Source organism: Python bivittatus, unplaced genomic scaffold, assembly GCF_059951505.1.
Source record: "Python bivittatus isolate LINGU-HERP-01145 unplaced genomic scaffold, Pbiv_v1 ctg000980_np1212, whole genome shotgun sequence".
Taxonomy (NCBI): domain Eukaryota; kingdom Metazoa; phylum Chordata; class Lepidosauria; order Squamata; family Pythonidae; genus Python; species Python bivittatus.
The window spans coordinates 48,585,452-48,601,602 of record NW_028277125.1 but is presented as its reverse complement, the minus strand read 5'-3'; the positions used below and the strand labels follow the sequence as shown (position 1 = coordinate 48,601,602).

The 16,151-nt window shown below is 36.6% G+C and overlaps 1 protein-coding gene across 1 annotated transcript in view; it reads right to left on the bottom strand.

Annotated features, from left to right (window-relative positions):
• Positions 1-16,151, bottom strand: part of SORCS3 (sortilin related VPS10 domain containing receptor 3) — a 525,782-nt gene that overhangs the window by 38,765 nt on the left and 470,866 nt on the right. The window contains exons 17-20 of the mRNA XM_088132244.1: positions 13,452-13,565; positions 11,424-11,595; positions 5,937-6,123; positions 1,503-1,636 (exon numbers count right to left, since the gene is read on the bottom strand). Coding sequence (XP_087988370.1) covers positions 1,503-1,636; positions 5,937-6,123; positions 11,424-11,595; positions 13,452-13,565 — 607 coding nt within the window. The remainder of the gene's footprint in view (positions 1-1,502; positions 1,637-5,936; positions 6,124-11,423; positions 11,596-13,451; positions 13,566-16,151) is intronic.

Here is a 16,151-nt window from a genome sequence, read left to right as displayed (position 1 = left end):
CCTTTCCAAGTCTCTTAATAATAATAACAACAACAACAACAGCAACAACTGAAGAACTACAAATAGCACTGAAAATGTCTTTTAGCCCTCAGTGTGATACAGATTCTTGTGCAAATCATGTTAGGATATTTGAGGATATGTTTATGGCAGTGTGGTGGATCTAAAGACTTTCTTGACTTTTTTAAATATTATAATGGCTACCATACCCTAAACAATTGGTCTCCTATAGAAAGACCAAATAATTAGCATTCTTCCAAGTTTTATAGTGTAGTTTAGAAAGAGGCTTTTAACTTAATTACAGAGCACATATTTTGCAATTCACAGGTGTAATACCTAGCATCTCCAGGCATAGCCAGGAAATATTTCTCTCAATTCCCAGGAACTGTTGCCAGTTAGTGTAAACAGTATTGAGCCAGACAGATTAGTCATCTGACTTGCTGAAAGAAGCTGCAATAGGTCTAAATTGCCCATATTCAACACTAGGTATTACTGCCATGATGTTTAAATTTTCCAGTTTTACTCTGCCAAGGAAACACTTGCCTTCTTTTCCATTACTTCCCTGTACATGTGCTGTAGAATCTTTTATGTTTTAGTGGATTACAGGAAGTATTCTTGGACTCAAGTTTATTTTCAGGTGTGAGTATGAATTTAAAATATTTATCTCATTGGATGGGAAGATCAGTGGGTGGCAAATAATGTTTTATGGGAGCTTGTGTCTAGTATCCATTTCAGAATCCTGGTTAGGGTTCCAAAGAACTTCACTGTGTATATTCATGTGCTTAAAACAAGCCCCCCCCCCCCCAAATCTTGGATTTGTTGAACAGTCTTATTGAAGGACACATTCAACCATCTACAAGGAGGAGTATCAGACTCAGGCAATCACCAGAAACTTCTTTATATTTTCAAACTGAGGTTCAGAAGCACATTAGTTGATAATTGTATATGTAACTGGTGACTGTCACTGAACATTCATGTAGTCCTCTGACATGTGTCCAAAGACAGGCACACACAGCATGGGTGGACAAGAACAGAATTGTTTATGATCTTAGCTTTAATTCACAAAGACCAAAAGTGATTTGATTCCTAGTGGCTTTAAAATGTGTTTCAGATTCTAAAATTCTAAGCATATACAAGCCCTCATGTTAGAAACACTGTTTATTTGATCACCAGCCGTTTTTAAATGCTGAGCAGAAACCCAAAATTATCCACTATATACGATGGGGTATAATTTTGAATTCTAGTAGTAACAATAGCTTCTAAACATAATCTTCCAATAATAGACAACTGCACATACAAAGACTCCTGCAAACAGCCACATGGGATAGGATAAAAGGAAAAAAGAAAGGAAATAAAGTTTGGAAAATGAAGAAGCTGTATTGACAGTAAAAGAAAATTATACTGCTTTATTGTAGTTCCAGGTGGCAGTCTCCCTTCAGAATCAAGATGAATCAATAGTTAATCCTGTCAAAGAAAATGAATATATTTCTGAACATGGAACAAACCTTGCTATTGTTGCCAAACCACCAGAAGTAAGTGACAGTCCCCGATTGACTCGGCCAAACCACAGCAGTGAGATTGACTTCCTTATTCCTGATGGCCACAAAAGGGACACTGAGGTGGACACGTTCCACTGGACCTGTAGGAAGACATTAAATATATACTTGTCTTCATATTTTAAAGTGGTTAAAAGCAAAAAGAAATGAAGCAAAACAAACAGATAACATCTTTTCTTACATGACTCTTCTATCTGCTTTAACAAACAATGAACAGCATGGGCTATTTAAAAGTGACAAAGATCTGTGATGTCACAGCTGAAGGAAAGCAAGTTGGGGAAGATTACTAATGAATGCTATTGTATTGTGATTGTATAAGTCAAACTGTGATCAATGTAAATGACTATAAATTAGCCTGTAGTTTGAAATACCCACTAGCAATAGGTACTGGCCCAATTGCAGACTTTTTATTCAACTTTTTGGAGAATGGATGAAGTACAAAATAACCCTGGCAAACTAGTGAAGTGCCAGATGACTGGAGGACAGTAATCTGTCTCTATTTTCAAAAAGGAGAGAAAGAAAGATCCAGAAAATTACAGATGGGTCAACCTGATATAAACAACAGAGAATATTGTAGAACAGTTCATAAACAGAATTTTAAGGGGTTTTTTTTTCTTATTATTTTTTTACAGATAGAAGTGGTAAAATCACCATGGATTTCTCTAGAATATATCTTGCCAGATTTGATCTGCTAATTTCTTTCCAACATTGTTGGAATATTTTAAATGCAATATTTCTTTATATCAGCAAAACTGAAATCAAAGTATCCTATGATATTTTTCTTAACAAACTAGGTAACAGTGGGCTGGATTGTATGTTCTCTTAATTAGGTGACTACACAACTAACTCATAATCATAGTTATAATGTTCATTAATGGTTCTTTATCAAACTGAAGAGAGGAAGTGGGGTGCCACGAGATTCAGAAGCAATACAGTAATGCTTATCAAATTTGCAGATGCCAAGAAAAAAAATGGACAGAATAATTAATAACTCAGAAAACAGAACTAAACTTCAAAACAATGGTAATAGGCAAGATAAATGTGCTGAAGGTAATAGTGAAATTTAATATGACAAGTGATAAGGTCTTCACTTAAAAGATTAAAAACCAATGCACAGGTCTAGGTTGGGGAATACCTGGTTTGGTAATAGTACACACATACATGTATATATATATTTATGTATATGTATGTATAAATATTTGTATATATCTATATTTATATTTATATCTTCTATATAGTCACTTTATCACACTAGTGGATTATCTTTGTTGGGATCTGAATGGGATTAGTACACCTGGTCCTGTTAGACCTCTAAGTGGCTTTCAATACCAGCAACCGTGGCATCCTTCTGGACTAACTTTGGGGCTGGAGGTTGGGGGCACTATGTTATTGTATCCAAATTCATTTAGAACTGACAGAAAATTCTCCTGTTGGAGAAAACAGTTCATATATTCTGAAAATAAGAATATATTGGCAGAGAAAAGTATATGACTTACTGGTAAGCAATTTGCTCCAGTGCCCTCAGTGCAATGCAGCAGATGGCTACTTAAGGTTTCATATTAAGAAATTAGTCATTTACTTTGTTACCAATAGGGGACAAAAAGAGACTGAAAAAGGATAAAAACAGTTTGGAAAGGGTGAAGTTTTAACTGCAATGTGATCTGTCTATCCGTTTTTCCCCCTTTTGTTTTCCATTAACATTCACATGTTGAACTGAATTTTAATTTGTCACTGTTGAACATCAGACATGTTTGGAATAACTAATAGTTTCTTGTTTGGATGCTCCAGTTAGATATACTGCTCTAATTGTAAGCAGGTGAGACCTTGCAGTTAATCATCATAACTTATTGTCCAGGTCAGTTCAAATATAAGGGACTTTTTGAGTTAGTCTTTTTTAAAAAGGAGAAGGAGGAGGAGGAGGAGGAGGAGGAGGAGGAGGAGGAGGAGGAGGAGGAGGAGGAGGAGGAGATAAAAATTTAAAAAGAATAGATCAGTGAGGCACAGACAGATATGGGAAAGAAAATTATAGTATGAAAGTAAGAAATTATTAGTGGAGAAGTAATTCTCTCATACTAGTGTAATAAATATGTACATAAGTGTCATATTCATATACTTGCATGCACAAGAATGAAAATAACATGATGGAACTTTGACCACTGGATGTGGGAAGCAAACGAAGTGCTTTCAAGGCCACCATGGACATCAGAGAATACTGAAAAGCTGAGGGAAGGGCAGTGATATACAACAGAGGGATTGTGAGAGCTGCTGTTTCTCTAAAACTAACTGCAAATGTTTCCTGTTTCTAAAAAAAATCATTAACCACAGAATCACATATGTTACCAATAGGTTTCACATTCTAAAAGAAAATCACAATTGAAAAAAAAATCAGTGCAAGACCATCACAGTTTGTAAATCTCCCTGAAAGGTCCTGCAATAGCTGCCATACTACAGGTCATCCTCAAATAGGACAACTTCCTTCTTCAGGACAACTCTTTAACATAACAACAGTGGTAGAGGATCAGTTGCTGTCTTTGGTGAAGACCTCAGTGATTAAGTAAATGAGATTAGCTCTGAACGGAATAGGCAACAAAAAGAGGGGGACTGACATTTCATTGCTTGTGGGCTGCTCTTAGCTTCTCCTGATCTTTGTTCTTTCAGAAATACAAATTTCCCTATTTATAAGCATGCATGATAAGGATCATGAAACTGACTGGAAACTGACTGAAAGGATTAAAAATTTGTTTTGCTGAGAATCCCTATAAAAACAGTGAAATCATGATTTTACAGGGAAACTGATTAGATCGATTAAGGTTCAATTTGTTGCTAAACACTGCTTATATAAGCAGAGGAAATAAACTGCAGCCTTTTTAAAAAAAAACTCTTGGAAAACCACCTGGAAGCTTCAACTGGTCCAGAATGCAGGGGCATGGGTAGTGATGGGCATGTCTTGGTATGCCCATGCAATACCTCTGCTTCATGAGCTGCACTGGTTGCCAGTTTCCTTTCAAGTACAATTTGAGACTCTGGTTGTTACCTATAAAGCCCTACATGGTATAGGACCTGCTTACTTGAGGGACTGCCTGTTTCTCATAACATCCTCCTGGCTGATCTAATCTGTCAGGATTGGCCCACTCTGGGTTCCTTCAATTGAACAATGCCATCTATTGGGACCCTGTAAGCATGCCTTCTCTGCCATCTTTGTTCCTTTTTTGTTTTGGGTTGTTTTCTTGTTTCAGATTATAGGGCCAATATGCAAGACCAATGGGGGAGGGGGGTATCAAAAACAAAATGGTGGCCATGGTAGAATGATCAAAGCCCTGCATATTTTTTACATGTGTATTGCACACACATACAAAGGGAGGAGACTTCAAATACACTTCCATGACCGTTACCTTGCCTCTTTTTAGTCCACCTCCCCCCACTCATGATTATATATAAAGTATATTTGCCCTGTACTATAATTTCATGCATAGAGTAATAGGCTATTGAATGCCTCTTCAGCAAAAGCCAATATTATTGCAGTGATTTTTCTGTATGATTCACTAACTTCAAATAGTCCAATCATATTACAACACTAATCAGTCTCTAAGTAGTGTAAGCTACTGCATGCCTAAAAGACCCACTGAGTTCAATAAGACTTATTATACAGGTAGTATACATAGAATAACAGCCTCCATCAACATTGTTTCAAAGGTTAACAGGCCATCATGATTTACTGAAAGCACTGCACTTCACATGAACTCTGTATGTTTACAAATCTAAAAAGAACATTATGATATATTCAGGGCACAGAATTCCACAGTTATGCCAAACTACCACCCACTTCTGTATTCATCAAGCTGTAAGAATCCTAATCAATGTACAAAAAGAGTACAGGTCTATTATAAAAAGTACAAAATGTCACATTGTGAGCCTAAAAAGTACATGCTGTACCGAAAGTCACAAGATGATACAATCAAATAGCTGAATTTCCATATAGATATTTTCCACGTGCCAAAATATTGGTCAGTTTTTGTTTTTGTACTAAAGAAAGAATTCTCTCATTTGAAATATGGATGTTTTCCATCTCAGGTAAATGATCGCTCACATTTATTTCTAAAAGTACGAAAGAATGGCAATTTTGAGAACACACCATCAAACTATGCTTCTCTTGAATATGATGGAGATGCCTAAAGCTGGGATCCAATTAGATAATTATGACAAAAATATTATTCAGCAATATTCTGTCTCAGAGTAAATAGTAATTTAAATTAAAAAAAAATTCTGATGCTTTCAATTTTAATTAAAAATGGTATATATTTGCAACTTAAGGGGCATGTCTTCCAGAGCTATGAACTATGTATGCAATCAAACTAAGAGACTTTTCAGAGTCCATCTACTTACAAACCACATGCAGGAAGAGTGCTGCCAGATCAGAACCCAGGTTATTTTCTGCATAAGCTGTTACTTGGAAGATTCCAGTGCTCTTATAAACATGTCGGATACCATCTTCTATAGGGCTGAAATTAGCATAGGATACAGCAGTACCATCCCCAAAATCTAACTGGATATTTGTCCTCTGAAGGTCACCCTGCAAGAAGGAATACTATTGTTTATTAATGTGGCTGATAAGATCCATTTGTGCTGCAGAGAAGATAGTAGGGATTGCACCATAGAGTTTGGGTTTACTTTATATTTTCTTGGTACTTAAGTCCACTAATGGCTAGGTATGCATGAATTAATTTCTCAGGTAGTACAGTGCATTGTATAATTCCAGGTTATAGATGAGAGATGTGTTTCTAAAATACTCTTTCTTAGGCACTAATTAATAAAATAAGAATAGTAGTAGTAATACTAACAACAATATTACTACTACTATTACTATTACTACTACTACTAATGATGAAGATACCTTTAACACCATCAAACAACATCTGCCTATCCCAGGACCTTGCAAAGGACTCAATAGATGGATAAAAATGCCAAGTCCAATCTAAACATCTGGCTGACTGTGAGACCAACTGTCGTCATCATCATCATCATCATCATCATCATCATCATCTGCCTGCAAGCAAGAACTGGTGGGACCACAAAACAGACAAAGCAATAGAAAATGAAAAAGCTAAAGTACTCTGGAACTTTAGAATTCACAGTCAAGCACCTGCCACACAACACCCCAGATGTAACAATTGTTGACAAGAAAGACAAAAAAGTCTGGACAGTGGATACTGCAGTACCTGGAGACAGCAGAATAGAAGAGAAAAAACTGGAAAAAATCACAAAATATAAAGACCTGCAAATAGAAGTAGAACGACTATGGCAAAAGAAAGCAAAGGCAGTACCAATAGTTATAGGCACCTTAGGTGCAATCCCAAAACATCTGGAGCACCACTTGAACACCATTGGCATTGACAAAATCACCATCAGTCAATTGCAAAAGGCAGCTTTACTTGGAATAGCTTATATCCTGTGGCGATACCTTTAACACCATCAAACAAGAACATCTGCCTATCCCAGGTACTTGGGAAGGACTCAATAGGAGGATAAAAATGCCAAATCCAGTCTTAACATCTGGCTGACTGTGTGACCAACCATAATAATACAACTTGCACAAGAGAAAGAAATTCTAACTATGCTGTTGGATTCTACCTGTTGGAATCAATTTTGTTTTCTTTCCAGGGGATCATTCTATGAATAATCCTCCACCTGTTATACAAAGTGATGCAATGCATTCTGCAAATTCCAGGCCTTCCCAAAATAAAATCTGTACTATGACCATGTTTCATTTTCTCATAAATTTATGGAGTAGAAGTCCAAAGACAAACATACTTTCTCTTTTCTGCAGCAGAATACATGCCAGAAATTGATAGAAGGATCTGCTTCATAAATTTTTCAGCTGGAAGTTGATATCTGACATTATGAGTGCTTCATCCCTAAAATTATCTGTGCTTTTTCAAATATAAGTGAGCTACCAAAACAACGACAACCCCAACCAGAAATACTCATGGTTTGGATATAGGCAATATATCAAAAAATAGTGGTTTGGTTGTCAGCCAATCAAAAGGAATAATATGGGGATATAGGCCTTGAAGGCAAAGGCAAGTTGCAACATCTCAGTTTCATGACTTCACATTTCAATGTATATAAAACTAGAGCGAGAGGAAGAACTGCAGGTTCAAAGTGTAATCTCTGGCAAGCAGAGCAAAGCCCTCTGATTTGTCAGCAATATATAGACAGGTCTTAAAAGATTGAATTTATTTATTAAATATATATTGGATTAAAAAAAAACAGAAAGTAACAAGATAATTTATTATCTAATGGGAGAAATGTGTTGGAGCACTCTGATTCCCGAAAGCATAGTGCTCCAACATATTAGTCTAGTATTCTACTCTACTTTAATAAGGACAGTCCTCTATTTGTAGCTGCTATTTGAAGTCCAGCCTAAGTCTGGTTTGAGGATAAAGAACTAGGAGAAGGAGCAAGAACTCTGAAATTGTTCAAAAACAGCAAGCTGAACAGATGCACAAGTCTGTTAGATAATTTTCCCCTTTATGGATAGGTGTATTACATTTTTATTTAAATAGATAGTAATTATTTTTAAATGTGCATGAAAACATTTAATTTAGCACATGGCCATTATGTGGATCTCTGGCTTTTTTGTCTTTTGAGGGAAGCAGTGATGCATAAGTGATTAATCTGACTCTGAATAATAAACCTACTGTCATTTGGTAAATGCAGTAAACTCTACGTATAGTAGCACCAAAGGGGTTGCTCACCTTAAGGCATTTGGATTTACCACAACTTAGCCTTAATTACTTAAGGACTTTTAAAGTTGCATTTAATAGATAGTGGTGGCCTTTTAAAAAGTTAATTGTGCTTTTAAACTATGTCTCCAAGTCCCTAAAGAAGATGGCATTTCAGAATTGTCTGCATCTTCAAAAGAGGAAATGAAGCTATCAAGAAGACAGAAGTGTTATATGTTGAAAAGTTGAGAAGACTTAATGCTGCTGTAGCTTAGATTATGTGTCTCATAGTATAGGCTAATCACTAGTCAAAGGGAGAAATGCCAAGAACAGCATTTCCTCATAGCCATAACATAAACTAACAACTACTTTTCCAGAGACTGACTCCCTCACCCCAGCATGAGTGACAGTGTTTTCTCCAAAGAAACAGTCTTCATGACAAAACAAACTTGGGCCAGAGAAAACAGAAAGATCAAAAGGGCCCTAAAGGAGTTATTTAGTACACACATCACCAAAGTCAAAGTATTTATCCCCAATGCTTTTTGATTATCTTTTTAAACCAGAAGTTTGAAACAAATCAAATAGAAATTAAATGAAGTGTCTCTTCTTCAGTCAAAGGATGAGCAAGGCAAGAATTCTCTTCTTGGCACTAGCTTATTTTTTTTTTAAAGTAATAACCAGGCAAATCATAGTTAATAAGGAGTTTATTTATTAATTTACAGTTCAGAATGCAAATGTTCTAGTCATGTTTTTATTTTTGTTTTTAAGCACAAAGGAATTGTGTTCTCATCTCTAAACAGCAGCAAAACTTATCTCATCTTTTTACTAGCTTTTTCCGCATTGCGGTGATCTCCTAATCCCTTTTCTTTAACTATGTTTCCAGTATATAAAATAGTAAAAAGTGTATCATTCACCACACATGCTATGTCAGCTGTCCCTAGTTTATGAATATAAATTGCAGTGGAAATGAAGTGGAGACATTTCAAATGGATAACTATCACCATTCTCTGGATATCTGCAACAGATCCCGATTTTATATGGTGTAGGTCCTATAAAATATCAAATGGAAATGTGATAATGTATGCCAAAAAGTTTGGAAACTGAATATAGTTGACACCTGATAGTGAGTACATGAGAAAGTCATGTTACTTACAAGGCACCTTGGAAAATCAGAAGGATAGCAGCCTATGTAATAAATAAGCACCTTTGTGCTTCCTGTAAGTGTAAACCCAGTGACGTAGGCATTCAATATAGGGGCCAAGCTTTTAACAATTCACAAAGCATTTTCCCCCATGTAACTGCATAGCTTTAGTAAGCAATTCATAAAACATAAAAATAATGATTTTGCCATCTGAATATAAAATCTATTATTTCTATATATTAAAGAGAAAGGGCTAAGTAGAATAAAAACTACTTTACAGTAATTTTCCATTTAGACACTTGTGAGATTAGTCAATATATATTCATTTTCAGAGCCAAGCTTCAAGAGTTACTTACAGGCCTGGCATAATTTCATAGGCGTTTTATTTACAGACACAATGCTGAAAGGTGTTGGCGCTTGTTATATGTGTCTGAATGGTTGATTTGCTTCTCCCCACTTCCATGCTGATATTCAACCTTTACCCATAACGTCCACCCATCCTCCAACAAAGATACAATTACATTAGCTAATGTGGCACAACTTTTGATGCATGCTTGTTTCTGGTGCTTTACAAGACAAGGGTGGCACAACAATTTGACAGTGGCCTTTTCAGAATTATCTTCCTACATAAATGTGAGGTCAGTATAACATGCACGTGGGTGTAAATACGGTAGTTCTAAATGTTGGATAGATAATATTCTAAGGGATGCATCGCAGGTACAAATTATTACACTTAAAGCAAAGCTTGCCATCAGCTTGATAGGAAATGTTCCAGAGGCAGGGGCTGCTACATAAAAGGCACACGTCTTAGGTCCTGCTAGATGGTAACATTTGAGAGAAGGGACCTGGAACATCCCCCCTTGTTTGACCTGATGGAACAGGCAGCACCCACAGGGAAAGGCAGTCTGGCAAACCATAGAAGCTTTGTTCCTGGAGCAAACACCAATGAGTGTGCATGGGGTGGGGGTAAGGGATGTGTCAGTCAAGACTGCCACACAGAAATCTTACTGGGAGCCAAATTCCTAATCCTAACTGTCACTTTCTTAGACCTACAAACCATACTGGAGCACTCTCTTTAATGAGCAGTTTGCTTCTAAAATTAAAGCCGACAGCTGACAAAATCAGTGAGACAGGAATCAGCATGAATCTTCTAATAGCTGAGTTTACTTTTATGAGAAAATAAACAAAAACATAAGTCTTTTTAAAATAAAACAAGCAAAGGAACAAACAGAACAATGCAATAATTACTGCAGCACACAGGAAAGCAGGAAAAGAGACACCAAAATTGGGAAAAGTAAGACTATTTCCTCCCTGGTGACTTAGCTCTACCCATCAGCTATCATTAACACAAAATAAACCTGTCCTCACTACTGTAAATTCAGCATGAGAAATGCTGGATGACTGTAGAAGATGCTGTAAGTCACTGGGGGACATGCCTAACCAATCTTCATGGTACACATATCCCAGTGGAGGCAAGTGAAAACAATTGAAGTCGTATTCCTGTCTCCTTTACCCTGCAGAGGATCCTCATACACAATCTCATGCCCTCAGTTTTCTATCACTGTCTGTTCATTTTTTGTTTGTCTCACCTGCAGTGTTATTGCCTTTTTGTGTTTTGTTCATTATGTGTGAACGTCTGTTCAGGATCTTTAATAAACAGCTATTGCCTTCCTAATTTGTATAGTACATCTGTTCTTTTCTGAATTCCTACATACAAGCATTCATAGAAAGCTTTGCACCATAGATAGATACAGAGAAGAAACATTGCATCAATAGAACAGCTGCTGCTGAAATTCTTTTAATCTAAATTAGAAGTTGGAGTTTGGACTTTCAAATCACCAGTCCTATTTTGCAATAGAACACATGCATTAAGAAAGCTTCTTTGAACTGTACACCCATTCCAACTTCTGGGCTGCATTTTTCTATTTTCTTTTCTATTATGTATCTTTGGATTACAACAATTCCTCTACTGGATATACCATTATCTATACTGAGCAATGATCTTACCTCTTCCATAAGAATTATGAAGGTAGTGTTGTAACCTTGTTCTGTAACCAACTTGCCAGTGGATGTGAGAATATGTAGCCCACGAGGAGCTTTGCCTGGGCACTGTTCAGGCTTGGCTGCATATTTTTCCTGCAAACCATCTGTGCAGTTATTAGAAACAATCCTCCGATACCTGTGGAATTTTATAATTTCATGTTTTAAAATTTGACAGAACTCAAATTTGACACCATATGCATCCAGCTTGAAGAAATGGAAAGGAAACCTATATTGTCAGCAGCAGTCATCTCAAACATCTGAAAAGAACTTCTGGTGCTATTCAAGTGGCAAAGTTCATTCAGCTGCATTTCACTAGATGGTCACCTACTTTCATATCCCTTATCCCCTCTTTATGATGTCATCTCACCATACCTTTAGTGAGGTATTACCTTTGCATTACTGTACTTTAAAAATGAAAGAAAGAAAAATAGGAGACAAATGAGCTTACTGTATATTTCACTAAGTTTTAACAAAAGTTATACTGCTTCCCTTCCACCAATATAATATGTTTGTGGCTCTATCTGAACTAAACCTGGCACAAATATGCATTTATTTTATTTTGTGTCCTCATGAGGTTGCCTTCATCTTGTACCTAGTAGTTAGTGGGACAGATTTAAGTTATTCTTAGGTTAACTGGTATTAAAAGAGTATTTTCCCTTTCAGCCGAAAGCATCCAATGTTATGCTTCACCGCTCATAACGCCAGAAGCAAAGACAAGTGACACGTGATGGGTGGAACCATAAAGGCATTTATTGGCTATTTCAGGTTGATGCAGGTATATTCCTTCAGTCTGGTTCCTGATTATCCTTTCCTACCATCTTTCTGCTTTTATCTGAACACTGAAAAGCTGAACACAGAAGTTCTATGTCGATGACTCTGAATTTGCACAAGATTGACAAATCGGGTGGAGGGGATGGAGGGGGCTTTAAGCATGGGGATTCCTTTTGTGTTCCTCTGACAGCCCTGCTCTAGCTATGTGCAAACAGTTTCCTGCTACAAGCATATATCTACTCACTATATGAATAATGGATGTCAACATTTTACATCCTCTGTGGAATGGTGAAAGCCATCAGCAGCCAGCAAATTTAATAAGTGGTCTATCAGTATTGTGCAATAGTGCTGGTCTGCTCATTTGCAGTAAAGCATTCAGTAAAGCAGTAAGTGTTTAAGATTTATGGCCCATTGGAAATTTAGCACAAAGCTGAAATAGCATTAACAGTGGAGCCACAGTATGAATCTGCCCCTGTACCTTCTGAACAGAATACAGAGGAAGCTGAAAGTTGGCATATGTTCTCTTTAGAAAGAAAGGAAAGGTTTAGAAACAGTCCTAAATAAAAGAATTCTACCTCCACACATTTCTCGTAAAATAAACAGGCTCTTTTTTAAAATAATAGTTTATAAGCAGATCTTTCTTATTTCTGCTAGTATTGTGTATTACTATTGTGTATTACTAGTATTGTGTATTACTAGTATTGTGTATTACTATTGTGTTGTGCCATTAACTTCCATCTGGAGAGGATTTAATTCAGCTTTACTTTCTGTAGCATCACTTCTGTCAAAATTGTGTCACGTCCACCCCTCAAAGTTGCATGTGGCCCCCAGGAAATTATGATGTCGGTACCAGAGGCTCTCTAAAAGTTGTTCCTGAGTTATAATTTTAATGTAACAGAAAGGGAAAATATTAATTACATGGAATAAATCATATTAATCATTTAACAACTGGAATTAAATTGAAATGTAACTTAAATAAAACAAATTTAGCTTTTATCCCGGCCTTGCTCATTTCTGTATCTTGCCCTCTCCTATCTTTTGACCTGCATTTTCCAGTATGCTACTTAAAGGCAAAATGCAGCCCACGTCTAGAAAGAACAGAATGCATCTAATTTATGTTCATTTTTTTTTTTTATTTGCAGGATTTCTGCAAATGATAGACTAAATACCAGCTGTAAGCTCTGGAGAAGAGCCAGATATCAAATAAAGTTTTCTACTTACCCAGTGCTGTTCAAGTAGCTCTGGCCAAGGCTGCATTCTTTCAGCCTAGAAGATGGGTTGAACCAGAATGCTGGGATGCATTGATTATTACTGTGTCTTTCATAACCATAGTCACTAAGAAAATAATAATAATAATAATAATAATAATAATAATAATAATAATAATAATAATAATAAAAACAACCACCACCACCACCACCACCACCACCACCACCACCGCTGCCTACATTTATCTCATCTTCCTTCCATGGAGAAAAGAGAAATACATAAAGAATGCTATTCTTAAAATAGCCTAGTGAGGTGGATTAGGCTGAGAGATACTGACTTGCCAAGGGCTATGGCATAAGTTGGTTAGTTCCATAGAGATTAACATCAGGGCTTCCTGGTCCATATCTAGTATGAGGGAAAACACATAATAGGTCTAAGCCAGATGTGCAAGAGTAGTGCACAAGTAAGAAAAGAAGGAACAGAGGGTATATTTCCATCCTATCTCCTCATTTACACATTTTTCCATGTGTTTCCTTCCATGCCAAGAATTCTGTTTCTGGTAAGGGAGAGAGTTAGAACAGGCAAATATCTTAAGAGGAAGCCCAGTCCTGACCATTAACTGCTCTCTAGTGCTTCTAATTAGGATAGTTCATAATACTGATAACATTTAAACTAGAACCTGCTGCCTCTTGAACCACAGCCAAAGTAAGCTAGGATGACTTTCCCTTAAAAAAAACAAGGATATTGTATACAACCCTGAAACAATATTTGTCCTTTGTAACATTTTCTTCAAGATGAAGCAGTGGGTTAATTACACACGGCACCATCCATATTTTCTACTTTTTCATGATACGTTTGAGGTATGTGCAGATCTTCAACAGGGTACTTTACTTTCATGAAGAAACAATGCAGAGGTGCTTTCCAAAGCAATGTGAGGCCCTCATTTATCGGAGCAAATCTAACAGCAGGATTGATTTGCTTACCTCTTCTACAGCTTCTTCTTGCACTTGCAGTTCTTGGAAGGGGCTTCTGCATAGGTATTGCAGATACCCAGAACCCTATTCCAGCTTTTGCAAGTAGTGGAGGAAGCTATAAGATGGCTGTGAGTGCAAAGCTCTTTGTCATGGTGAATCCAAACTGCTTCACAGAAGCCTGATAGCATCTTGATATGTGTGATAGGATAGGAACAAACCATCATTCCTTTACATAGGGAATGGCCCAAGATCTGGATCCTTCCCCCAGATTGGATGTTCCTACTCATTCACAGAACTCATAGGATAACTTTGGATCAATCAAGCAGTCTCTGTCTCTGCCCAACTGAACTCATAGGGTTGGTTTTGTGAAGAGACCATTGAGGTATCCCCAGGTAACAATGCTGAGTTCTCAGAGAAAAGACAGGCTATACATGCATTAAGTTAATAGATACTGTATGTGGCTATAACAGTATCATACATAGTCCATAATAATGTCTGTGAATGAAAATGTCTTATCCTTTGAAAGGAATTTTGAAAGCAAATTTTCTTACATCAAATTTAATGAGAAATGGTAGGAGAAATACAATTCTTTTCAGCATAGCACTAATGTTGAAGTGAATGTGCTCCTTATATATGGACAGCAGCAATCAGGTCTATAAACTCAGTTGCCACTTTTCAAGCTTTCATGTTCAGAAAATCTGCTGTGTCTCTGTAGAAGGTGCACATACACTAATATGGACTACATTTTTTTACAAGCCTTCTCATCACCCAGCTCCAAAGAAATGGTGTTTTTAAGTCTACTTTCTGGGTATTTTTGGATTGAAGTTGTGAATTTTTCCTGTATGTGCTCTTTGCCATTTATGGATAGATGGTGTAATGTACGATGGTAATTATTATATTGTGATTTTATTATAGTGAACTGAGACCTAAATAAATAAATACATTTCTACCTAAAAATACTCAATGAAATAGCCATTGGGGAAAATAAATTCTGTGAAGGAGTAATCCATAACTACCTCATGAAATAGAACAGTATAGTACATTATCTAATTATTGTACACAAGGTATTTGGAGAAGGGTCAGATGAGAGCAGTCTTTCCTAACAGCCATTCTGCTGATGGCAAGAAAATAACAAAGGATCGTGGATGATCTCACCACAGATATGGTGGACATTGTAGTTAACATAATTGTTAAATTTCTGAACTGCTTTTAATGCTTTGGTTTTTCTAACGTTCAAATTTAATCATTCTCAGCAGGTCACCGCTGCATATTTTAAGTATGCCTTGTAGTAACTTAGTAATTAAAAATGTTCAGGAGGGGGTCACATGTTGTCTCAAGGAAGGGAAGAGCTGCATTAATATTAAATAATATTAACGACAACATAACTCAAGGCCCTGAAGGCTGCAGACTTGTTCATTAACTTCTGGTAAATGTATATTAAAAACTCACATACTGCCCACCTTCGCACTTGAAAGCCCTGGGGTTTGCATGTTAAAAAATTATTGAGTCCAGCTGCTGCTCCAACCTATCTGAAAAAACTTCCTTGGGAAGGGTAAATAAAGTACTAAAGGGAAAAAGAAAACTTCAAGTAAGAAGTGTAGTAAGATTTCATGATTCATTTTTCTATGAAGCTTGAAAATAAAGTCTAGATTATTTTCTGATGGCATGTAATTGCGTGCCCATTTAGAAGTTATTTTCCTCCTGCTTCAACTTATTCCTCAACACAGAAGTGGATATG